This window comes from Oncorhynchus clarkii, chromosome 21 (assembly GCF_045791955.1).
Source record: "Oncorhynchus clarkii lewisi isolate Uvic-CL-2024 chromosome 21, UVic_Ocla_1.0, whole genome shotgun sequence".
NCBI lineage: Eukaryota > Metazoa > Chordata > Actinopteri > Salmoniformes > Salmonidae > Oncorhynchus > Oncorhynchus clarkii.
The window spans coordinates 36,174,678-36,200,543 of NC_092167.1; the positions used below are offsets into that span (position 1 = coordinate 36,174,678).

The 25,866-nt window shown below is 42.4% G+C and overlaps 1 protein-coding gene across 1 annotated transcript in view; it reads right to left on the reverse strand.

The window, feature by feature from the left end:
* Positions 1–25,609, reverse strand: part of LOC139378978 (phospholipid-transporting ATPase ABCA1-like) — a 269,741-nt gene extending 244,132 nt beyond the window's left edge. Inside the window, exons 1-2 of the mRNA XM_071121640.1 lie at positions 25,544–25,609; positions 66–159 (exon numbers count right to left, since the gene is read on the reverse strand). Coding sequence (XP_070977741.1) covers positions 66–159; positions 25,544–25,609 — 160 coding nt within the window. The remainder of the gene's footprint in view (positions 1–65; positions 160–25,543) is intronic.
* Between the last annotated feature and the right edge of the window lie 257 nt (positions 25,610–25,866).

Sequence of the window (25,866 nt, forward strand, 5' to 3'; positions counted from 1 at the left end):
AGTTCACATGCTTTATAAAGCCTTTCTAAGTTGTCATTTGCTTAGAGTGGGACTGTTCTACTTACATCCGCCCTGATAAATGGGTTGATTGGTTGATCTCACCCTGACGAGGATTAAGAACAGGAAGAGAGGCCACAACAACTCCACCACCAGACGCACCTGCATTGAAGTTAAAGAAGAGAGATTGCCTCATGTTACATCATATCATATTATATCATATTGAAGTACATTACCATGTGAATCCCATTCTATTCATTCTGACACTTTTCTGAAAGATATAGTCAGTGTTATTGAAGAAGAGTTAGGGTCACCTTGTTTGTCATTGCAATAAAAATACCCTGTATATTGAAATTGGCATGCCAAGTGCATAGACTTTGACAACAAATTACATATAATCTAATATGAATGACGTGTCATGCATTTTATGTTATGACCAGTAGAGGCTGCTGAGCGGAGAACCATGTGTTTGATGTATTTGATACCATTCCGCTGATTCCACTCCAGCCATTACCACAAGCCCGACCTCCTCTATTAAGGTGCCGTCATCCTCCTGTGGTTATGACACTTACTGTCCACGATATTTAAAGATGATTAAAGGGCATTTGAAACAAATACTATAGCCATTCATCTATGATTACGAAACACGCATCTCTGAAATAATAGAACTCAAAGTACAGTGACAAATCACAGAGTCGAGGTTTCAGTAAATTGCAGCACCTCTGCAAAATCACCTGTTTCAGTAAATTGCAGCACCTCTGCAAAATCACCTGTTATGTACGAATGTGCTTTTTAAATCATTAGGTATGGTTCAGTGAAGTTAATGAGGGTTCACTGGAGCGTGTGTGTGCGTGTGTGTGCATGCGTATAAGCGCCAGTGTGTGTGTCTGTGCGTGCGTATTGGTGCCTCTGTGTGTGTGTGTGTGTGTGTGTGTGTGTGTGTGTGTGTGTGTGTGTGTGTGTGTGTGTGTGTGTGTGTGTGTGTGTGTGTGTGTGTCAAAGCATAGTCATTGCGGTGGAGTCGGCTTCTACATCACCATAGCTTTGAGCTTTTACCGAGGATGAGACTGCAAGCTCCAATGACTCCTCTACTACTTCGCCTGGCCAGAGCTTACTCACATCGTCTTCTCATACACTGGCTGCATCCCAAAATGTGCAATTTAATGGCACCATATTCCCTATTTAGGGCTTCTCCATAAGGCTCTGGTCAAAAGTAGTGCACTACTGAGGGAATTGGGTATAATTTGGGACGCAGTTACACAGTCTATCCTGCTATAAATGGAATTTAAACCTGAGTGTCTGGACCCCTGGGTCCCTTCTCTTCGTTAATGTGTCCAGTTCACCACCCTCCTGCATCTCTCCCTACCACATCAAAGATATCAGCCTTTTATTCCAAATAACCCCAGGGAATGAAAAGGGGAGAAAAAACAAGTCACACAATGGAGGCTTGATGTGTTCCCTTTGAGTTTTTCTCTTACTCTATCTCTTCATTTGCCCTTTGTAGAGATGGCTAGTGACACTGTGAGCACAATCTCACCGTGGCATAGAGATTGGAGCCTTTTGAAACCCTCCTAGCTAATCATAAGTTCAATGGGACTCTTGCCCTATGCTATCTCATTCTAATGCCTATAGACTGGCCACCGATTCTGCAAGCTAGCTAATGTTGAACCAACACCTATATGCAGCTTGACTATATGTATACCATAGCAACCTGAGTAGCTCAGAGACAAGGTAGGAGGGCAATTTAGAACAACAGTCACAGCGTGAGTGCTCTCACAGCGTGAGCTGTCTACAGGCTTCGCAAAGAGCCAACTAGGGAGAACGGTATTAAAACACTACATCCGGCCTCAACTTTCCATCTCACCTCCTCATCTAGAAATGTATGTGTCCCTCAGCGTTTTCCCTCTCCCTCCCTCCACCTCCGCCGATCTCTTCTGCCGGTGTGTTCATCTCCCCCTTCTCTGCTGTGGAATGACCTAGCTGCTTAAAGGAATCAAAGCCAGCCCTAGCCTCAATTGTGCTGCGGCTTTCAATAGAGTCCATGGCCTTAAAAATCACCATTGCTGTTTGAATGACTGGATGTCTGTTGTTGTCAATCCTCTCAAATATGTATGACTTATTTGTACCCGCAAAACACCACTCTATGGCATGTGATTATTATTTCTTGTTGCTAAAATATATGCACACATACTAACTCTTTTAGGTTTCTGAATTCAGCCCAACGGCGTTGTGAGATGGTACTCGGCCAATACAGTAGTTGTTATTTAGGTGTTTTATTTGATGTTACTGAGTGTTGTAGCTTCTCCGATGCTGTGACATGGACTTACAGTCCATAGATTTAAAGAGAACTTAAATGAGCCACACCAATTGAATATGGTTACTACAGTACATAATATTTATCTGCTGCTCAACAATGTAATACGGTATGTAACCAAAGTCAAATCTGAATATCAATATGAAACCACAATTTATTGAGGGATGTCTTAGGTAATTTCACATCTCTTCCATTTTCCTCAGCTTTACATGTGTCAGGGAAATTGTGGTACCACAGAGAATGTGAATTATCATAATATATTCCACAGTATCAGAGGAAAGACAGAAGGATCAAATACAATGTATTTGTCACATGTGCCGAATACAACTGGTGTAGACTTTATCGTGAAATGCTTGCTTACGAGCCCTTCCTAACAATGCAGAGTTTAAAAAATAAAACAAGAGGAATAAAATAAAATACACAAGAATGGAGCTATATTTTTTTATTTATTTAACTAGGCAAGTCAGTTAAGAACAAATTCTTATTTTCAATGATGGCCTAGGAACAGTGGGTTAACTGCCTGTTCAGGGGCAGAACAACAGATCTGTACCTTGTCAGCTCGGGGGTTTGAACTTGCAACCTTCCGGTTACTAGTCCAACGCTCTAACCACTAAGCTACCCTGCCGCCCCGTACAGGGAGTACCAGTACCAGATCAATGTGGAGCTATATACAGGGAGTACGAGTGCAGAGGTACGAGATATTTGAGGTAGATATGTACATGAAGGCAGAGTAAAGTGACTAGGCATCAGGATAGATAGTAATAAGAGTAAAATAAAGAACAGAGTAGCAGCAGCAAATGATGAGTGCAAAAGTGTGTGCATATGTGCGTATGTAGTGTATATGAATGTGTGCGGGGTTTCCTGTGGGACTGACAATATTGTATGCCCTTACAAAAGAAAAAAACATCAGCCATGGATGACGGAACAACTAAAAACGGCCACCAAGAAAATGCAACAAATATTTGACAGAAAAGGGAAAATGGAGAAATTGAAAAAAAAAACGAGAAACCCTGTTCAAAAGCTCATCCGAGGGGCAAAGAAAATAAAAACTACTACACAAATGAAATTCAAGCCCTCAAAAATAAGAACCCCCAAAAGGTGCGGGACATAAAGTGCTTTGTAGGTCAAAATCATCTGGAGAGACGATACAGATTGACTGTGTGGAAAATGACGACGTTACTGAGGTCTTGAACAAGTTCTTTGCTGAAGCATGACTAGGAAATACAACCCTCACTGTTTTTCCTCTTCCGAGGCCTGTTGGGGAAGGAGAACTACGCAACATTGGACAAATGAATCAAGGTCTTTCAAGACTCCGTCTAAAGAAAGCAAGGGGTCCAGATGGTATCCCCCTAGTTACTGAAGGAATTTTCTGAGGATCTATCATCAGTGGTCACTCACTCACTTACAATAGGGCTCCATTTCTACAGTGTGGAAGACTGTCAACATCTGACCCATTCCTAAGGTCCCCAGCCCTGGATAGAAAGTGATTGGAGACCAATCTCTCTGACATTTTGTCTGGGTGAATTCCAGGAAATTCTCGTTGCCAAGAAGCTCATACCATTTGCCCTTGAAGAATGCAAAAACCAGTATGCATACTTGCCTGAACACAGCACAACAAATGCGCTGATCAGAGCCGGACACACCTGGCTTATGGAGACAGACTCAAAGCAGCCGATAATGGTCTGGGTTCTGCTGGTGGACATGTCAAACGCTTTTGATCTTGGTAACCATGCATCCTCCTGCATCTGGCCAGTCTGGGTCTGGCCAGCTCATGGACAGATGTAACATCTGGGGTCCCACAGGGTGGGGTCGTCTCGTCTTACCTCTTCCTGCTTCACATGTCCACTCAGAGAGTCATATTTGAGGATACACTGGACACCTGCTACGCCGATGACATTGGGCTGTCCTGTGATTTAAGGCTAGTCAACATTGAAAATGACACCTCAACGGAAGAGGAGGAAAAGCAACTGGAGGATTGGACGATAGAGAACCACATGCTTCTTAATGGAAAGAAGTCTGTCAAACTAAGAATCTGCTTCTCCCAAAATCCTCCCCAAACAGCTCCACTAATAATAGGTGGACAGGCTGTTCCAGTTGGAAAAGCACATAATAACAAGGCTTCCAATAGGACAACCAACTTATTGGGGAACAACATACTGACCAGACAGTGAAAGAGGCTTCACGTTATTATCTCCATTTCCTGACTGTGATGGAAAGAAACGGCCTTCCCGCTGATGATCTTGTCGACATCTACACCACTCTGATCCAACCATGCCTGGAGAATGCCCAGACTCGTCAGTCTATTCTTGTTCTGAGAAATTAAGGCTATTCCATGTGGGAAATTGCCAAGAAACTGAAGATCTTGTACAATGCTGTGTACAACTCCCTTCACAGAACAGCGCAAACTGGCTCTAACCAGAATAGAAAGAGGAGTGGGAGGCCCTACAGAGCAAGAGGACAAGTACATTAGAGTGTCTAGTTTGAGAAACAGACACCTCACAAGTCCTCCACTGGCAGCTTCATCAAATTGTACCCGCAAAACACCAGTCTCAATGTCAACAGTGAAGAGGTGAATCCGGGATGCTGGCCTTCTAGGCAGAGTTCCTCTGTCCAGTGTCTGTGTTCTTTTGCCAATTATAATATTTTCTTTTTATTGGCCAGTCTGAGACATGGCTTTTCTTTGCAACTCTACCTGGAAGGCCAGCATCCCAGAGTCACCTCTTCACTGAGACTGGTGTTTTGTGGGTACTATTTAATGAAGAATAGACTGACGAGTTTCAGAAGAAAGCTCTTTGTTTCTGGTCATTTTGAACCTGTAATCGACCCACAAATGCTGATGCTCCAGATACTCAACTAGACTAAAGAAGGCCAGTTTTATTGTTTCTTTAATCAGGGCAACAGTTTTCAGCTGTGCTAACATAATTGCAAAAGGGTTTCCAAATGATCAATTAGCCTTTTAAAATTATAAACTTGGATTGGCTAACACAACGTGCCATTGGAACATAGGAATGATGGTTGCTAATAACGGGTCTCTGTACGCCTATGTAGATATTCCATTTAAAAAAATCAGCTACAATAGTCATTTACAATATTAACAATGTCTACACTGTATTTGTGATCAATTTTAATGGACAAAAAAATCAGCATTCTTTCAAAAACAAGGACATTTCTAAGTTTACATACACTTAGGTTGGAGTTATTAAAATTCATTTTTCAACAACTCCACAAAGTTCTTGTTAACATACTATAGTTTTGGCAAGTCAGTTAGGACATCTACTGTGTGCATGACACAAGTAATTTTTCCAACAATTGTTTACGGACAGATTATTTCACATATAATTCACTGTATCACAATTCCAGTGGGTCAGAAGTTTATATATAATAAGTTGACTGTGCTTTTAAACAGATTAGAAAATTCCAGAAAATGATGTCATGGCTTTAGAAGCTTCTGATAGGCTAATTCACATCATTTGAGTCAATTGGAGATGTACCTGTGGATGTATTTCAAGGCCGACCTTCAAACTCAGTGCCTCTTTGCTTGACATCATGGGAAAATCAAAATAAATCAGCCAAGACATCAGAAAAAATGTGTAGACCTCCACAAGTCTGGTTCATCCTTGGGAGCACTTTCCAAACGCCTGAAGGTACCATGTTCATCTGTACAAACAATATTACGCAAGTATAAACACCGTGGGACAACGCAGCCGTCATACCGCTCATGATGGAGATGTGTTCTGTCTCCTAGGGATGAAAATACTTTGGTGCGAAAGTGCAAATCAATCCCAGAACAACAGTATACAACAGCAAAGGACTAACAGCAAAGATGCTGGAGGAAACAGGTACAAAAGTATCAATATCCACAGTAAAACAAGTCCTATATCGACATAACCTGAAAGGCCGCTCAGCAAGGAAGAAGCCACTGCTCCACTACCGCCATAAAAAAGCCAGACTATGGTTTGCAACTGCACATGGGGACAAAGATTGTGCTTTTTGGAGAAATGTCCTCTGGTCTGATGAAATAAAAATAGAACTGCTTCGCAATAATGACCATCGTTATGTTTGGAGGAAAAAGGGGGAGAATTGCATGCCGAAGAGCACCATCCCAACCGTGAAGCACAGGGCTGGCAGCATCATGTTGTGGGGGTGCTTTGCTGCAGGAGGTACTGGTGCACTTCACAAAATATACATCATCATGAGGAGGGAAAATTATGTGGATATATTGAGGCAACATCTCAAGACATCAGTCTGGAAGTTAAGCTTGGTCGCAAATGGGTCTTCCAAATGGACAATGACCCCAAGCATACTTTCGAAGTTGTGGCAAAATGGCTTAAGGACAATAAAGTCAAGGTATTGGAGTGGCCATCACAAACTCCTCACCTCAATCCTATAGAAAATGTGTGGGCAGAACTGAAGAAGCGTAGTCGAGCAAGGAGGCCTACAAACCTGACTCAGTCACACCAGCTCTGTCAGGAGGAATGGGCCAAAATTCACCCAACTTATGTGGGAAGGTTGTGGAAGGCTACCCGAAACGTTTAACCAAAATTAAACAATTTAAAGGCAATGTGACCAAATACTAATTCAGTATGTAAACTTCTGACCCACTGGTAATGTGGTGAAAGAAATAAAATCTGAAATAAATCATTCTCTCCGGTTATTCTGACAATTCACATTCTTGCAATAACGTAGTGATCCTAACTGACCTAAGATAGGGAATTTTTACTAGGATTAAATGTCAGGAATTGTGAAAAACTGAGTTCAAATGTATTTGGCTAATGTGTATGTAAACTTCCGACTTCAACTGTATATAGTCAAATGAGTGCTTCAAGAGAGTCAAAGCATATTGTTTGGGTGTTCGGGAATTCGGATGACTGACGTGCCCAAAGTAAACTGCCTGTTTCTCAGGCCCAGAAGCTAGGATATGCATATAATTGGTTGCATGTTTTGAGGTGACTGGCTCCCAGATTGCAGTTCCTATGGCTTCCACTAGATGTCAACAGTCTTTAGAAAGGGCTTCAGGCTTGTTTTTTGAAATATGAGATAGAATTTGTAGTTTTTCAAAGTGGCTCTCATTTGGACTGTAGTCTTGTGGAGCGCGTGGATGAACTTCGTTATTTATCTCCGGTAATGAACACACTATTCTCCATCTTAAGTTTTATCGTTTATTTACATATTAGGGTACCTGAGGATTGATTAGAATCGTTGTTTGGATGAAGTGTACTGGTAACTTTTGGGATTCCTTTGTATGCATGTTCAACTAGTGGAACCGGTTGATTACTGAATCATCGCTGCAACTAAAGTGATAATTTTGGGATATAAAGAACAAAACGACCATTTGATGTGTAGCCGGGACTCTTGGGATTGCAAACAGAGGAAGATCTTCTAAGGTAAGTGATTTATTTTATTGCTATTTCTGACTTTTGTGATGCCTGTGCTGGTTTGGAAAATGTTTTTAATGCTTTTGTGTGTGGGACGCTGTCCTCAGATAATCGCATGGTATGCTTTCGCCTTGACGCCTTTTTGAAATCTGACAAAGCGGCTGGATAAACAAGAAGTTAAGCTTTTAAATTATGTAGGACACTTGTATGTTCATGAATGTTTAATATTATGATTTTGTCATCTGAATTTGGAGTGCTCCAGTTTCACCGGATGTTGTCGATTTTGATCCCTATAACAGGATCCGTGCATAAGAGGTTGCTTGGCGATTCGAGCCAGCGACCTTTCGATTACTGTCCCAACACTATAACCACTATAGACTACCTGCCGCTTTAAACTTGCTTATTTGTGAATAGATAACCTCTCACTATGAAATTATGTGAAATAATGTACAATAAAATCAGTTTAATGCCTGTTATAAAATCCCCAAATGCTTGGTGAGAGATTCATTTAATTGGACATTAACCTCTAAAATACCCTTTCTCCTCCCATCCAGTTTCTGCTAGCCAATATCCCTTTTGTTTCTTTCCCCTGACATATAATCTGTGCACAATATCTATGTTGTCTTCGACGACATTCCACGGAACAAGCCGCACACAGAGCCCTTCATGATTGCCATGAAATAACATCTTTGTCATCTTCTTAACACGATTAATAAGAGAATGCTTCAGCTACAAAACAAGATTTGTCAAGCCTCAAATTACATGTTGTCAGTATCGATTATAAAGTCAAAACTTTAATAAAAAGCTGATTTAAAAACTTTCTATGTAGTCTTTTGTTCTCTGCTGGAATGAGGCCCACCCTACTGTGCTTTATCCACAGGGAGCCTGGTGTACTGGTGGATGGATTTTCTCAACACCGTCCCCATGGTAAAGTCAAAACAACCATGTGATTGACATTGACTGAAAAGAATAAGGGCCATACTGTATCTACACCAAACAATGAAACTGCCCTGGAGACAGTTTAGTTTCTATGACAACAAGCTCTGTTTATGGCAACATCTCTCTTGTTTAGTACCAGGTCCATATATTTAGCTAGTAACATACAGAGAAAGAACTGCCAGATGCGTCATAATAGCCCGGAAGTAAAGTCACACTGAGAGCCAAATTTGAAATGGAATACAATGAATACATTGAGTAGGGTGGGAAAAAATGAATTAAAACATGATTTAAATGTATTTTCAGAAAGGCTGTTGTCCCCATTCAACTAATACCTTAAATATATACCGCTCATGGTAGTGGTGAGCTATTTTATAGTTATTTCATGGGTCCATTATTTTCCCATTTAGGTCTTATAGCATATATTTTTGGAAGCCCCAGACCATCATATGATGGTAAATATTTTCATGTGCAACTTTGAATTACAATTTAAGAGGACAATTGCTTCTCTAGCAGGAAAAAAATCTCACATCTGTGCGTGAAGTTGTTACACGGTATATCGCGTTGTTTCCTTTCCACAGATCACTGGTGCACAAGTTATAGGCCTACATTGTATCATTTCGCTTGATTGTGAGAACCACAACTACTTTCAAGTTTCGCACTGTATGTTTTGAAGATTTGTTTAGGTGGCATGTAGCCTAGTGGTTAAAGTGTTGGGCCAGCATCTGAAAGGTTGCTAGAACAAATCCCCTAGCTGACAAGGTAAAAATCTGTCGTTCTTCGTCTGAACAAGGCAGTTAACCCATTGTTCCTAGGCTGTCGTTGTAAATAAAAATGTGTTCTTAACTAACTTGCCTATTTAAATAAAAAAAATGTCACTGGAGAGGCCTACTGTTTCATTTTTTTTTCACTGCATCTAAACGGATTGGATCCTCCTCACCTACTGAACGAACGCCCTATACAGCGCAAAGCCCACCACATGATCTCCAGCCCAGACAACCCACTCTACCACTGCTCTGATCTCCCATCAGCTCAGAGAAATCAGCCAATTAAATGTTGCGCACATGCTTTGGGGGGAGTTTCATCCCAATATGGGCAGTTATTTGTCTGACTGTTCCTGTTTTTTCTTTCCTGCTGTGTTTTCTATGTTTTGTTCAGGCCTGAGAAGTGCTAAGATTTCCTCTTGCCGGACAAATATCCGAATCGGAATCACAGTTGTTTTCACTTTTCTATATGATTCAAATTCATTGATATAGTTTCATTCAATCAAAGTTTAATGCTGGTATTGTTTTCTCCTTGGCACCATGGCATGAGGAGTGATAGCACATATGATGAAGAGAACTTAGGCTATAAGATAACATTGATTGGATTCTTTCTCTCGTTGATATGTTTCACACCTTCCCATTCCAGAGTCAAATACACATTTGAGTTACACACCCGGGGACTCAGAAAATTGTAAAGGCATAACGTTAGGAAATTAGGAAACAAGAATCTCATACTACAGTGGTTAAAGGACAGTGCCTTCGTAAAGTACTCAGACCCCTTGACTTTTTCCACATTTTGTTAAGTTACAGCCTTATTCTTAAATTGATTAAGTAAATAAAGACTCCTCAGCTATCTACACACAATACCCAATAATGACAAAGTGAAAACAGATCATTTATTTTTTGGTGCAAATTTATTACAAATTAAAAACAGATCAACCTTAATTACACAAGTATTCAGACCCTTTGCTATGAGATTGGAAATTGAGCTCAGGTACATCCTGTTTCATTGATGATCCTTGGAATGTTATTACAACTTCATTGGAGGCCACCTGTGTTAAATTCAATTGCTTGGTCATGATTTGGAAAGGCACAAGGTCCCACAGTTAACAGGGCATGACAGAGCAAAAACCAAGCCATGAGGTCAAAGGAATTGTCCGTAGAGCTCCCAGATAGGATTGTGTTGAGGCACAGGTCTGGGGAAGAGTACCAAAACATGTCTGCAGCATTGAAAGTCCCCAATAACACAGTGACCTCCATCACTCTTAAATGGAAGAAGTTTGGAACCACCAAGACTCTTCCTAGAGCTGGCCACCCATCCAAACTGAACAATCGGGGGAAAAGGGCCTTGGTCAGGGAGGTGACCAAGAACCCGATGATCACTCTGACAGAGCTCTAGAGTTTCTCGGTGGAGATGGGAGAACCTTCCAGAAGGACAACCATCTCGGCTGCACTTCACCAAACAGACATTTTTGTAGAGTGACCAGACGGAAGCTACTCCTCAGTAAAAGGCACTTGACAGCCCGCTTGGAGTTTGCCAAAAGGCCCCTAAAGGACTCTCAGACCATGACAAACAAGATTCTCTGGTCTGATGAAACCAAGATTGAACTCTTTGGCCTGAAAGCCAAGCTTTATGTCTGGAGGAAACCTGGCACCATCCCTACGGTGAAGCATGGTGGTGGCAGCATCATGCTGTGGGGATGTTTTTCAGCGGCAGGAACTGGGAGACTAGTCAGGATCAAGGCAAAGATCAACGGAGCAAAGTACAGAGAGATCCTTGATGAAAACCTGCTCCAGAGCCCTCAGGACCTCAGACTGGGGCGAATGTTCACCTTCCAACAGGACAATGACATTAAGCACACAGCCAAGACAATGCAGGAGTGGCTTTGGGACAAGTCTCTGAATGTCCTTGAGTGGCCCAGTCAGAATCCAGACTTAAGACCGATCTAACATCATTAGAGTGACCTGAAAATATCTGTGCAGCAATGCTTCCCATCCAACCTGACAGCTTGAGAGGATCTGCAGGGAATAATGGGAGAAACTCCCCAAATACTGGTGTAACAAGCTTGTAGCATCATCCCCAAGAAGACTGGAGGTTGTAGTTGTTACCAAAGGTGCTTCAACAAAGTACTGAGAAAAGGGTCTGAATACTGTTTTGTCATTATCTTCATTGTCATTATTGGGTATTATGTGTAGATGGATTGATTTAGATTTTTTTTAATACATTTTAGAATAAGGCTGTAACCTAACAAAATGTGGAATAAGGCAAGGGGTCTGAATACTTTTCGAAGGAACTGTAAACAGAAGCAAGTACCAACAGTTGGATAAAAGTGTAAATAGAAACGATTGAATCTCCGATTGAATTCTTTGCAAACAGCGACAGTTTCACTGCAAACAAGACACACAGGTTCGGCATTGGAGAAATAACGTAAGATTCATATATTTTAATAGAGCAGTGATTTTACCAATGTAATCACATCTAAATGATTATGTTCTTGCCATACAGTTGATTAGTACAGAAATCTAGAAAGGATATATGAAATAAACAATTATTCCCTGGTTTTAATGAGATGACAAGATCATTTTCTTGTGATCACCACATAACAAAAGTTGTTTTGTTGAGATCACGAGATAAACTCTGTAAACAGGAGTGGACAATATTGATGACAGATTGACAGTATGGCTGAGGCAGCAGAGCCCATGGTGTATCAGCGCATCCATTTATTTTTTGTGCATTGTAGATAAGGATTGGCCGGGTTACAGCTTACCAGAGCCATAGTGTGAGAAGTACAATCATATCTCCATCCAGAGGGAGTGCATCAAAGGACAAGGAGACATCACTATAGTGTCCCGGGGCCTAATTACTTACAGTGCTTTGCAAAAGTATTCATCCCCCTTGGCATTTTTCCTATTTTGTTGAATTACAACATGTAATCTAAAATGATTTTTATTTGGATTTTATGTAATGGACATACACAAAATAGTCCAAATTGGTGAAGTGAAATGAAAAAAATAAGTTTATTTAAAAAATTATAAAAAATAAAAAACGGAAAAGTGGTGCGTACATATGTATTCACCCCCTTTGCTATGAAGCACCTAAATAAGATCTGGTGCAACCAATTACCTTCAGAAGTCACATAATTAGTTAAATAAAGTCCAACTGTGTGAAATCTAAGTGTCACATGATCTGTCACATGATCTCAGTATATACTGTATACACCTGTTCTGAAAGGCCACAGAGTCTGCAACATCACTAAGCAAGGGGCACCATCAAGCAAGCGGCACCATGAAGACCAAAAAGCTCTCCAAAAACGTCAGGGACAAAGTTGTGGAGAAGTACAGATCATGGTTGGGTTATAAAAAAATATCAGAAACTTTGAACGTCCCATGGAGCACCATTAACCTGTTAAGCCTATAGGGGCGCTATTTCATTATTGGATTAAAAAAAACGTGCCCGTTTTAAGCGCAATATTTTGTCACGAAAAGATGCTCGACTATGCATAGAATTGACAGCTTTGGAAAGAACACAGTCTAACGTTTTCAAAACTGCAAAGATTTTATCTGTGAGTGCCACAGAACTCATTCTACAGGCGAAACCAAGATGAAACGTCAAACAGGAAATGAGCAGAATCTCTGAAGCTCTGTTTTCAAATGTCTCCTTATATGGCTGTGAATGCAGCAGGAACGACCATGTGCTTTCTGTGGTTTCTTCAAGATGTCTGCAGCATTGTGACGTATTTGTAGGCATATCATTGGAAGATTGGCCATAAGAGACTACATTTTCCAGGGGTCCGCCCGGTGGCCTTTGTCTAAATTCGTGCGTAATCTCCAGTTGCGGTCAATTTGTCCTGGGATTCAGAACGGAACGCACACTTCCACGAAGGATATATCATCGAAGAGATATGTGAAAAACACCTTGAGGATTGGTTCTAAACAACGTTTGCCATGTTTCAGTCGATATTATGGAGTTAATTTGGAAAAAAGTTCGGCGTAATTGATGTCTGGATTTTCGGGTTTTTTTGGTAGCCAAACGTGACGCACCAAACGGAGCGATTTCTCCTAAACAAATAATCTTTCAGGAAAAACTGAACATTTGCTATCTAACAGAGTCTCCTCATTGAAAACATCTGAAGTTCTTCAAAGGTAAATGATTATTTGAATGCTTTTCTGGTTTTTGTGAAAGTGTTGCCTGCTAAATGCTAACGATAATGCTAACGCTAAATGCTACGCTAGCTAGCTACTGTTACACAAACGATTGTGTTCCTATGGTTGAGAAGCATATTTTGAAAATCTGAGATGACAGTGTTGTTAACAAAAGGCTAAGCTTGAGAGCTAGCATATTTATTTCATTTCATTTGCGATTTTCATGAATAGTTAACGTTGCGTTATGCTAATGAGCTTGCCGGGATAAATACACTCCTGGATACAGGTTTTTTTGGTAGCCAAACGTGACGCACCAAACGTGACGCACCAAACGTGACGCACCAAACGGAGCGATTTCTTCTAAACAAATAATCTTTCAGGAAAAACTGAACATTTGCTATCTAACAGAGTCTCCTCATTGAAAACATCTGAAGTTCTTCAAAGGTAAATGATTATTTGAATGCTTTTCTGGTTTTTGTGAAAGTGTTGCCTGCTAAATGCTAACGATAATGCTAACGCTAAATGCTACGCTAGCTAGCTACTGTTACACAAATGATTGTTTTCCTATGGTTGAGAAGCATATTTTGAAAATCTGAGATGACAGTGTTGTTAACAAAAGGCTAAGCTTGAGAGCTAGCATATTTATTTCATTTCATTTGCGATTTTCATGAATAGTTAACGTTGCGTAATGGTAATGAGCTTGAGTCTGTATTCACGATACCGGATCCGGGATGGGTAGATCAGAGAGGTTAAATCCATTATAAAAAAATAGAAAAAATATGGCAAACCGGTCATGAGACGGCTGCCCACCAAAACTCACGGACCAGGCAAGGAGGGCATTAATCAGAGAGGCATCAAAGAGACCAAAGATAACCCTGAAGGAGCTGCAAAGCTACACAGCGGAGATTCGAGTATCTGTCCATTGGACGACTTTAAGCCATACACTCCACAGAGTTTGGCTTTACGGAAGAGTGGCCAGAAAAAAAGCCATTGCTTAAAGAAAAAATAAGCAAACACGTTTGTTGTTCCTCAAAAGCATGTGACAGACTCCCCAAACATATGGAAGAAGGTTATCTGGTCAGATGAGACAAAAATGTAGCGTTTTGGCCATGACGTAAAACGTTATATCTGGAGCAAACCCAACATCTCTCATCACTTCGAGAACACCATCCCCACAATGAAGCTTGGTGGTGTCAGCATCGTGCTGTGGAGATGTTTTTCATTGGCAGGGACTGGGAAACTGGTCAGAATTTAAGGATGGTGCTAAATACAGGGAAATTCTTGAGGGAAACCTGTTTCAGTCTTCCAGAGCTTTGAGACTGGGACGGAGGTTCACCTTCCAGCAGGACAATGACCCTAAGCATACCGCTAAAGCAACACTCGAGTGGTTTAAGGGGAAACATTTAAATGTTATGGAATGACCTAGTCTAGGCCCAAACCTCAATCCAATTGAGAATCTGTGGTATGACTTAAAGATTGCTGTACACTAGCAAAACCCATCCAACTTGAAGGAGCCGGAGCAGTTTTGCCTTGAAGAATGGGCCAAAAACATGTGGCTAGATGTGCTAGATGCTTATAGAGACATACCTCAAGAGACTTGCAGCTGTAATTGCTGCGAAAGGTGGCTCTACAAAGTATTGACTTTGGGGGTGAATAGTTATATAAGTTTTTTTGTCTTATTTCTTGTTGGTTTCTCAATAAAAAATATTTAGCATCTTCAAAGTGGTAGGCCTGTTGTGTAAATCAAATTAAACAAACCCCCCCAAAATATATTTTCATTCCAGGTTGTATGGCAACACAATAGGCAAAATGCCAAGGGGGTGAATACTTTCACAAGCCACAGTATGGCATTTGGACTCGTACGATATATTTAAGCCTGGAATTAGTATTAACGGCTGTATCGACGGGTTTTCATGTCACATACAGTAATTTGTATGCAGGCAAACTTCACAAACAATAACCCAAGAGTTATTGCTGTGTCCTTCTTCCATGCAGTTAGTGAAAGAGGCAGTTGCACACACATAGTAAGGTCTGATTTGGGGAATGAAAATGTCAATGTGAACAAACTACAGCAATTTCTCCACGAAGACAACATGGAGTGCATAGACCATGTGTGTTGCAAGGAACAAGTATAGCAAATCAACAGATTGAAAGTTGGTGGGGGATCTATGGAAGACAGAATGCTGACTACTAGAGGGACGTGTTTCACGAATGTTAGTCCACGGGGGTTTCACTGGCGATGACATTGACAAGGGTCTCGTTAAATTATGTACCCTTCTACCAATTCAGGTACACTTAGATTCAATCAAATCTTAAAACAGTAATGGGCATGTAGAGCAGGGTAGGCTATTTGATTGTAATTTAGTGTCCCTGACCTATTCTAGGCTATTCTTGTTTATTTCTGCAATCATTATGATTAAATTATTGTTTATGCCATAGGATGAACTGGACACGGTTATGAACATGTGGAACAACCATTCTATTAGACCTGGTAGCAATGGACAGGATTTCAACCATGGAAAACCTTCCTTGTGTATAACTTACTAGAATGGTATCGTGCACTGGACTCTTTGCATCCAGTGGATCCTGACAGGCTCTAAGTGATTTTCCAAGAGGATGTCTGCCTTTGAATATCTGACATTCCTTTTGTACGTGATCTACTGTATTTGACTTTTGTATGCTAGTGATGGAGGAAAATTATCTAGAGCAGTGGCATAGTGCACCAGAGCGGTAAGACTCTACAAATATCTAAGACCGTTGATTGGAGCACATCTGCTGTAAGTAGCCATGTGGTACTGTAGTGTACAGGCTAAGGCCTCCAGCAATAAAATACAAACAATGGCAAGCCGAGGAATTACAAATTCCAAACATACTGCACGTGTTACAGTATATTTCTAGTCATTTAGATGTTTTTAGGATACCTGGATTAAGGGCGGAGCTGTCTTTCAGCACCACAACATTTTGCCCACCATTTGTGGCGGAAATAACAAACAGTCTGTGGTCTACATGTCACGAATCCCGCCGAAGATGGTGCCTCTTCCTGTTCGGGCGGCACTCGGCGGTCGTCGTCGCCGGCCGACTAGATGCCACCGATTCCCTTTTCTGTTTCATTTAGTTGTGTCTGATTTGTTGCACCTGTTTCGTGTTTAGGTTTGGTTGTGGGCTATTCTGGGTTGGCGCCCCCCCCTTGGGTTGTGCCGTGGCGGAGAACTTTGTGGGCTATACTCGGCCTTGTCTCAGGATGGTAAGTTGGTGGTTGAAGATATCCCTCTAGTGGTGTGGGGGCTGTGCTTTGGCAAAGTGGGTGGGGTTATATCCTTCCTGTTTGGCCCTGTCCGGGGGTGTCCTCGGATGGAGCCACAGTGTCTCCTGACCCCTCCTGTCTCAGCCTCCAGTATTTATGCTGCAGTAGTTTATGTGTCGGGGGGCTAGGGTCAGTTTGTTATATCTGGAGTACTTCTCCTGTCCTATCCGGTGTCCTGTGTGAATTCAAGTATGCTCTCTCTAATTCTCTCTTTCTCTCTTTCTTTCTCTCTCTCGGAGGACCTGAGCCCTAGGACCATGCCTCAGGACTACCTGACATGATGACTCCTTGCTGTCCCCAGTCCACCTGGCTGTGCTGCTGCTCCAGTTTCAACTATTCTGCCTGTGATTATTATTATTTGACCATGCTGGTCATTTATAAACATTTGAACATCTTGGCCATGTTCTGTTACAATCTCCACCCGGCACAGCCAGAAGAGGACTGGCCACCCCACATAGCCTGGTTCCTCTCTAGGTTTCTTCCTAGGTTTTGGCCTTTCTAGGGAGTTTTTCCTAGCCACCGTGCTGCTACACCTGCATTGCTTGCTGTTTGGGGTTTTATGCTGGGTTTCTGTACAGCACTTTGAGATATCAGCTGATGTACGAAGGGCTATATAAATAAATTTGATTTGATTTGATTTAAACCCAGTAGGCCCGCCGGCTTTTGTGCGGGCTTGTTTTTCTGTTGATGGTGTTTGATTATTCTTGTGGTTTATTTTTCCGATCAGTTTCGTCCTGTTTGGTTGGACTGGGACTTTACGCGCCCTTGTGTGTGTGGCGTGACCGTCTCTCTGGTTTTGTTGGAATATTAAAGATCCACATCTTTTGAACTACCCTGCTCTCTGCGCCTGACTCCTGCACTCACTACTTATTGAAGCCGTGACACTACATGAAATGTTGGAGTATGTGTTTCATTTTACAAAACTACTTCTTGTTTGTTTTTGCTGCTATTAAGCCCAAAAGGGACATTGTTTCTTTAGGGGGAACAGTAAACCACAACTTTCTAAGAAAGTTAGACCCAGGAATTGTTACCTGAGTACAGATACATCTATAACATGTCCATTACCCACACTCCACTGTTCAGCATAGAGCAAAACTCTGCCCTAAATTCTGCATAAGTGCTGTAGTCACATGCCAACTCTAGGCGATAAGTACAAGTGTGAACAACTGACTGTCTTGCAAATTCAGTCATTCTGTGAACGATACCTTGATAATCATGGATATAAATAAATTGGAACCTTTGCAATATCTGAGGAAGGGACCAAGCTCCATCTGGTCTCTCTCCTCAATGAATCACAGGAGGTGATTGGATGTGATGGTTTGAAAACAGTATGAAAAAAGTATGAAAATGAATGCACTTACTACTGCTCTGGATAAGAGCGTCTGCTAAATGACTAAAATGTCAAATGTAAACAGTTTTAGATGGTCACATTGATTGTGGGAACTTGATGAATTTTGCCACACTTCTTGCCTTTAGTTGGAGATCTTCAATATTCTTTTCCAGCCTGTCTGCACTCATGGATTCCCCAATAGATCTCAGAATGGGATGCCAGCACTTTATTATGAATGCTGTTTGTTACACCCTCTCCTTATGTGCAATTTATTCCAGTATATTTGGGAGGTTATTTTATTTGGGAGCACAGAGCAGTTGTGGCCGCTGAGGACTGAGGATCTCATCCATGTCTGCTCACCAAGTCAGTGAGTGCTTCGGTTAACACGTCCTTTTCTGTAGGGCTGATGTAATTGAAAAACACCTGATGTAATTGAAAAACACCTCCATCCGACAGCTTTTTTTTAAGGAAGGGATATTAAGGAAGGGATAGTGCCTCTGTCAGAAAAGGAGATGCCAGCTGGATTGGCAAATACCCAATGCGCTGCTATCCAGTGTCCCCAATCCGTGCGACAGCCTCCCACTCTCTTTCTGGTAGGTGTGATGGAGAGTGGGTATCTTGTACATTGTTTCATAAGTTTTTGTTGCATAAAAAATGTCCCAAAAATCAGTGAGACAGTCCTTGAACACTCCATTTCCGACCACAGCTTCATCCTCACCATTTTCAACCAGGCGTTTGAATGCTATGTTGGCATGTAGTATGTTCTTGTCTGAGAAGGCTTGAATCATATCGGTCACGCAATTAACTCTGTGAATTACAATGGTTTGCTTTCAACTATATTTGTTGGGTTTTCAAAAAACATACTTGTTTCGTTGCTGGTTGGATCCTGAGAGTCAAATGACTAGGATGGACCTTCCATCACTGGCGGTGTTCCCTCAGTTACTTCAAGATCAGCTTGGTTTTGACAGAATGCGCCTGGTACATTGAAGGTTGGATCTGACTGAGGTGGACCTTTTTCCAGTATTGCCACCACTGCTGCTTCAATCGTTATACAATCATCATGTAATGGTGAGTATATTAATGTGTCACAAAGATCGTCAAATTACATATTGGTGTCATAACTGGAAAACATCACATCATCATCAGATGACTGTAGTAAGTCTTGAGAAGAGGACTGACCAGAATCTAATGTATGGAGGTAGATGGAGATGGGTGCGAAGTCTGACGTCTGTCCTGAGTCTGATGTCTGGAAGTACTCAGTAGGTCCAGAGCCTGGCTTCTGTCCTGGATGTGATGTCTTGAGGTAGACAGGGGTAGATATGGGTTGGAAGTAGACTGAGGTCTGTCTGGAGTGAGACGTCTCTGTAATCTAAAATCTGGAGGTAGACGGAGGTAGGTCTGACGCAGGAGACTGAGGACTGCCAGGAGACTGAGGTCGCTCAGGAGCCTGAGGTATGTCAGAAGACTGAGGTGTGTCAGTTCCGTCACTCTGGTCAGAATCCTTACTATCCTTACTAATCCTTACTGTTTAGATTTGCACAGTCACAGGTGAGGTGGCATCCATGAAAGGGAAGGGGATGATTACTTTTACAGTAGGGGGCAGGACTACGGTATGTGTCTTCCTGTATGGTTGGCTGTGCAGGACTCTTGTATCCTGGGGTTGGACTTTCTTAGGAGCACAGTCTGCCAGCTAGTCCTAGACGGGGGCACACTGAGCTTCCAGCGAGGGCCTGCAGTCACCATGGCCTACCCTAATGTCACATTCAAGCAGCCCAGCGACCCCCTTACTCAGGCTGTCAAGGCAGCAGAGACCCATGGCGGCCCCAACATCTGTGTGTGACAGCTGTGTGTTACATTCTCCAGCTACCTCCATGACACTTCCCTCTGTGAGCCTGGAGCTACCCCAGCAACCCCAGAAGGGAGAGGAGAGGACACTGTCCAAAGTGAGAGAGATATGGGGGAAGAACTGTGATGGTCTTGACCCTGAGCAGCTGGAACAGCTGTGGTAGTTGCTGTTGCTGTTGGAGTTCAGAGACAGCTTTGCTCTGAGTGAAGAGGAGGTGGGTCATACTCATCTGGTGCAGCACGAGATCGACACCATCAAGATGCGTCCCCACCAAATCCCGCTGGCATGCCAGTAGGAGGCAGCAGTAGTCATGGTTCCTAAGAAGGGGGACAAGCTGAGGTTCTGTGCGGACAACATTCTGCTAAATGCTGTAACCAGGAAGGATTCATTCTGGTTAGGGGGTGCTCCTGGTTCTCCTCACTTGACCTCCGCAGTGGCTACTGCCAGGTTCCCCTCTACCCAGATCCAAGACTGGGAACTGGTGGTTCAACGTCCTGTGCTTCGGTCTGTGCAAAGCTCCAGCTACTTTTGAGCGGTTGATGGATAAGGTGCTGTTCTTCCTCGACGACATCCTGGCCCATGGCAGCTCTTTCCAGTCTGCCCTGGGGGCTCTACGGCTTGTGTTGGAGAGGTTGGCTGCCGCAGGCCTGAAGCTCAATCCTGGGAAGTACAACTTCATTAAGAGAGAGGTGTCCTTCCTGGGGCACCAAGTGGGGGGGGAGGGAATCAGCATTATGGAGGACAAATTGTGGGCTGTCGAAGACTGGCCTATCCCCACCAACCAGCAGCAGCTGAAGAGCATCCTGGGCCTGGCCTCGTACTACTGGAGGATTGTATGGGGCTTCTTTAGCGTTGTCACTCCCCTAAGCCGCCTGCTACGGAAGGACCAGTCCTTCTCACGGACAGCAGAGTGCCAGGAGGCCTTGAAAACCCTCAAGCATACACTGATCGAGGCCCCTGTGCTCGTCCCCCCTGACCCCACTGTGACCTGTATCCTGGACACAGATGCAAGCAATGTGGGAATGGGTGGGGTGCTGGCCCAGGGCCAGAAGGGGAGACAGTAGTGGCGTACTTCAGCAAGACATTCAAAAAGCACAAGCACCGCTACCGTGTCACCCGGTGAGAGCTCCTCGCTGTAGTGGAGTCCATCAAACACTTCAACTACTACCTGTGTGACCTGCCCTTCACTGTAAGAGTCTGCTCTCCAGTGGCTCATGTCTTTCATGCCTCCCCAATTAAGGTGCCACCAACCTCCTGTGAAGTGGACACTCTCCCCCCCATCACAACAGCAGAAACAAAGGAGACCACTGGGTCACTTCCGGGAATTTTTTCCACTCCGCTCCATGTATTTAATGTATACCATTTTAAATTTGGCTCCCAATGCGGCTAGTTCAGGTGGGAATTGTAACGCATCTGACAGTTTCTACTCTGTATGTGCTTAACCCCTACCCTTACCCTAACCATAACCCCTTACCCTAACCATTTTAAATTTCATCTTCAATGGGGTTAGGGACATCCCAGGGATCCCGGATAGCAATGGCCATAATGGGTCTCTCTCTTTAGTCAGTATAGTCTGTTCACTTATGGCTGGTTGGTGATATCACACACTATTATATGGCCTATACATCATTAGCTGCTACATTAGGCTTGTGTGAGAGAGAGGGTTGTGTGTGTAATGAGAGTGAGGTGAGGAGCTAACGACTAGGGTTGGGGGAATTTGCCAGGGATAATGGGAGTTGAACCTTTAACCTGAGCTCGACACAGAGTCCTGACATTCATTACACACTTCAGAAGCCTTTTTAAACCTCAAATACACAACAAGTTTTACATTTCCTGCATCACAGGAAATTTCTCCTGCAACAGGGTGATGAAATTAATTTGAGACAGTTTTCTACAGTAGGAAAATAATCCTGCAGCAACAGGAAATGTGAATTATTGTGTGGATTACAATCAATAGACATTTTTAAGGGGGGATACATTTTTCATAATGGGAAATCAAGTCTGAAATGTAAAAGTGGAAATGACAAAATCCCAAAGCTTTTTTAAACCTCAAATACACTACAAGTTCGACATTTCCTGAAAGTTCTCCTGCAACAGGGTGATCCAATTGTGATCCTACATCTGTATGTAGTTTTGTATTAGATGAGAAGATGAGGATGGATCTTCAATGTTACATAGTTGTCAACAAGGGTGTCAGGTAGCCTAGCGGTTAAGAGCATTGGGCCGGTAAGGTGAGAAATCTGCTGATACTTGAGCAAGGCACTTAACCTTATTTGCTCCCTTAAGTTTCTCTGGATAAGAGTGTCTGCTAAATTACTAAAAGTTGACATTACAGTCAAAGCTGTGTAGTGAAATTCAGCTGGTAACAAACTTGGGATGTCACACTCCAACCTTGGCTAAGATGAGGAGTCAGCAAGAATTGACAGAGACCAGAATAACGAGTGGGCGTTGTAAATGTCCTTGGACTCTCTGACCATAAAATCACGAAAGAGCATGAAGAGCCCATTTTTGAATCTCATTGAAGGAGGTTCAAGGGGGATTTCTTTATTTATCAAAAAACAGTCTTTATGCTCCACTATTAAAGCAGTTGCAAGGACAGAGACAATTGTATGTGTGTCATATTCACATACCCCTATGTTATCGAATTTAACGTAATACTGTAGGTGGATGTTTTGGTGGGTAAAGGTATAGTCTAGCTTTTAAACAAACTTTTGACCACTCATTCCCAAAGCCCCATCCATTCCCATCAGGCTGACTTTGTTAAAGATTAAACACAGGGGGCAAGTGACATAACATTTAGAAGGGATGAATCTCTGCAAATTGAACGTGACACTTCCAGCTTGTGTGTGTCAGGGTAAAAACCTTTATCCAGCGAGAGAATTCGGGCAGCAGCTCACATAGATATGTACTAGTTTTTAAGACAAATCCCTCTATTTTTGCCCTAACACAATACCTTAGAGGTTCTTACTCACTTATGGCCAACTACATATGAGTACACCGCGGTAGTGTTTTCTAATTTGTTTTTTTTAAATAAATATACAGTACCAGTCAAAGGTTTGGACACACCTACTCATTCAAGGGTTTTTCTTAATTTTTACATATGTGGGAATTCCTTCAAGACAGTTCTAAAATAATTCCATGTGAAGCTGGTTGAGAGAATGTCCAAAGCTGAGTGTACAAAGCTGTCACCAAGGCAAAGGTTGGCTACTTTGAAGAATCTCAAATATAAAATATATTTTGATTTATTTAACACTTTTTTGTTTACTACATGATTCCATATGTGTTATTTCATAGAAAATAGTACAAATTAAGAAAAACCCTTGCATAATTAGGTCTGTCCAAACTTTTGACTGGTACTGTATATACAGTGGGGAGAACAAATATTTGATACACTGCCGATTTTGCAGGTTTTCCTACTTACAAAGCATGTAGAGGTCTGTATTTTTTATCATAGGTATACTTCAATTGTGAGAGACGGAATCTAAAAAAAAAATCCAGAAAATCACATTGCCTGATTTTTAAGTAATTCATTTGCATTTTATTGCATGACATAAGTATTTGATCACCTACCAACCAGTAAGCATTCCGGCTCTCACAGACCTGTTAGTTTTTCTTTAAGAATCCCTCCTGTTCTCCACTCAATACCTGTATTAACTGCACCTGTTTGAACTCCTTACCTGTATAAAAGACACCTGTCCACACACTCAATCAAACAGACTCCAACCTCTCCACAACGGCCAAGACCAGAGAGGGTTGAAGGACATCAGGGATACAATTGTAGAACTGAAAAAGGCTGGGATGGGCTACAGGACAATAGGCAAACAGCTTGGTGAGAAGGCAGCAACTGTTGGCCCAATTATTAGAACATGGAAGAAGTTCAAGATGACGGTCAATCACCCTCGGTCTGGGGCTCCAAAGCAAGATCTCACCTCGTGGGGCATCAATGATCATGAGGAAGGTGAGGGATCAGCCCAGAACTACACGGCAGGACCTGGTCAATGACCCGAAGAGAGCTGGGACCACAGTCTCAAAGAAAACCATTTGTAACACACTACGCCGTCATGGATTAAAATCCTGCAGCGCACGCAAGGTCCCCCTGCTCAAGCCAGCGCATGTCCAGGCCCGTCTGAAGTTTGCCAATGACCATCTGGATGATCCAGAGCAGGATTGGGAGAAGGTCATGTGGTCTGATGAGACAAAAATAGAGCTTTTAGGTCTAAACTCCACTCGCTGTGTTTGGAGGAAGAAGAAGGATGAGTACAACCCCAAGAACACCATCCAAACCGTGAAGCATGGAGGAGGAAACATCATTCTTTGGGGATGCTTTTCTGCAAAGGGGACAGGACGACTGCATCGTATTGAGGGGAGGATGGATGGGGCCATGTATCGCGAGATTTTGTCCAACAACCTCCTTCCCTCAGTAAGAGCATTGAAGATGGGTCGTGGCTGGGTCTTCCAGCATGACAACGACCCGAAACACACAGCCAGGGCAACTAAGGAGTGGCTCCGTAAGAAGCATCTCAAGGTCCTGGAGTGGCCTAGCCAGTCTCCAGACCTGAACCCAATAGAAAATCTTTGGAGGGAGCTGAAAGTCCGTATTGCCCAGCGACAGCCCCGAAACATGAAGGATCCAGAGAAGGTCTGTATGGAGGAGTGGGCCAAAATCCCTGCTGCAGTGTGTGCAAACCTGGTCAAGAACTACAGGAAACATATGATCTCTGTAATTGCAAACAAAGGTTTCTGTACCAAATATTAAGTTCTGCTTTTCTGATGTATCAAATACTTATGTCATGCAATAAAATGCAAATTAATTACTTAAAAATCATACAATGTGAAATTGGCAGTGTATCAAATACTTGTTCTCCCCACAGTATATATATATATATATATATATATATATATATATATATATAATATAAATATTGCTTCCAGAGTTGATCAAAGCTCAGAACGCTGATATTCTTGATCTGACCGAGTTCTAATTGCGCCTGCATCTTTGCAACTAGTGAAATCATGAACAGTGGTTTGTTCGTTATGTTTGCCTGCATCCCCTGTATTTTCCTCCCATAACTTTTTAGCGTCAAATTCGCCACTCTCTCAAACGGCTAACTCCGCCCTCTCGTGGCACAGACTGAGGGTGACGTGAAACAAATCAAGCTTGCAGCCGGCCTCATAGGCAACTAGTCTAGAGAAGCTGATGAGAGTGTGTTTGCGAGATACCGGACAAAATGCAATTTTAAAACAGGAGTAAAAAAGTTTTGCTGCTGCCATGTCTACAGACATCCACCAAACAAACAAAGACCGACTCTTCGCGTGAGATGAATGAACCTATAGCAGCCAAGGTGATAATGGCTCAGGTCATTTTTCCTTGTCTTTACTGTTCTTCAAATAGCATTTTAAAGTTTTTTAATTTGATAGAAATGCAGTAAAATCTTTTTCCAGACCTCACTAAAACTCTAACCCTAGTTACGGCCCTGTGTCCATGATTTTAGCAGATGTAGGTTGATTTATTTTGAGGGTGTGTAGTTAGTTACCTTTTGTCTCTTCCGGAGAGTGAAGTTCTTCCACAGGAGCAGACCAAGTTGTGTCAGGAGACCCATTATGCCGTATCTAGGCAATATCCTGCCAACGCGTTGTTATGGCAACCCCCCACTTAATAGACCCTAAAGGGAATAAAAGCAGGGTTTTGGTTTTAATACAGAGAACAAGTGCATCATGCCGGAGGGAATGCCACTAATCACCCACTTCCCAAGGCCTTGGTCTCATAGCAAAGTACCTGGTTCGGGACAACCCAGTGATGCATTATCATATACTGAAAAAATATATAAATGCAACGATTTCAAAGAATTTACTGCGT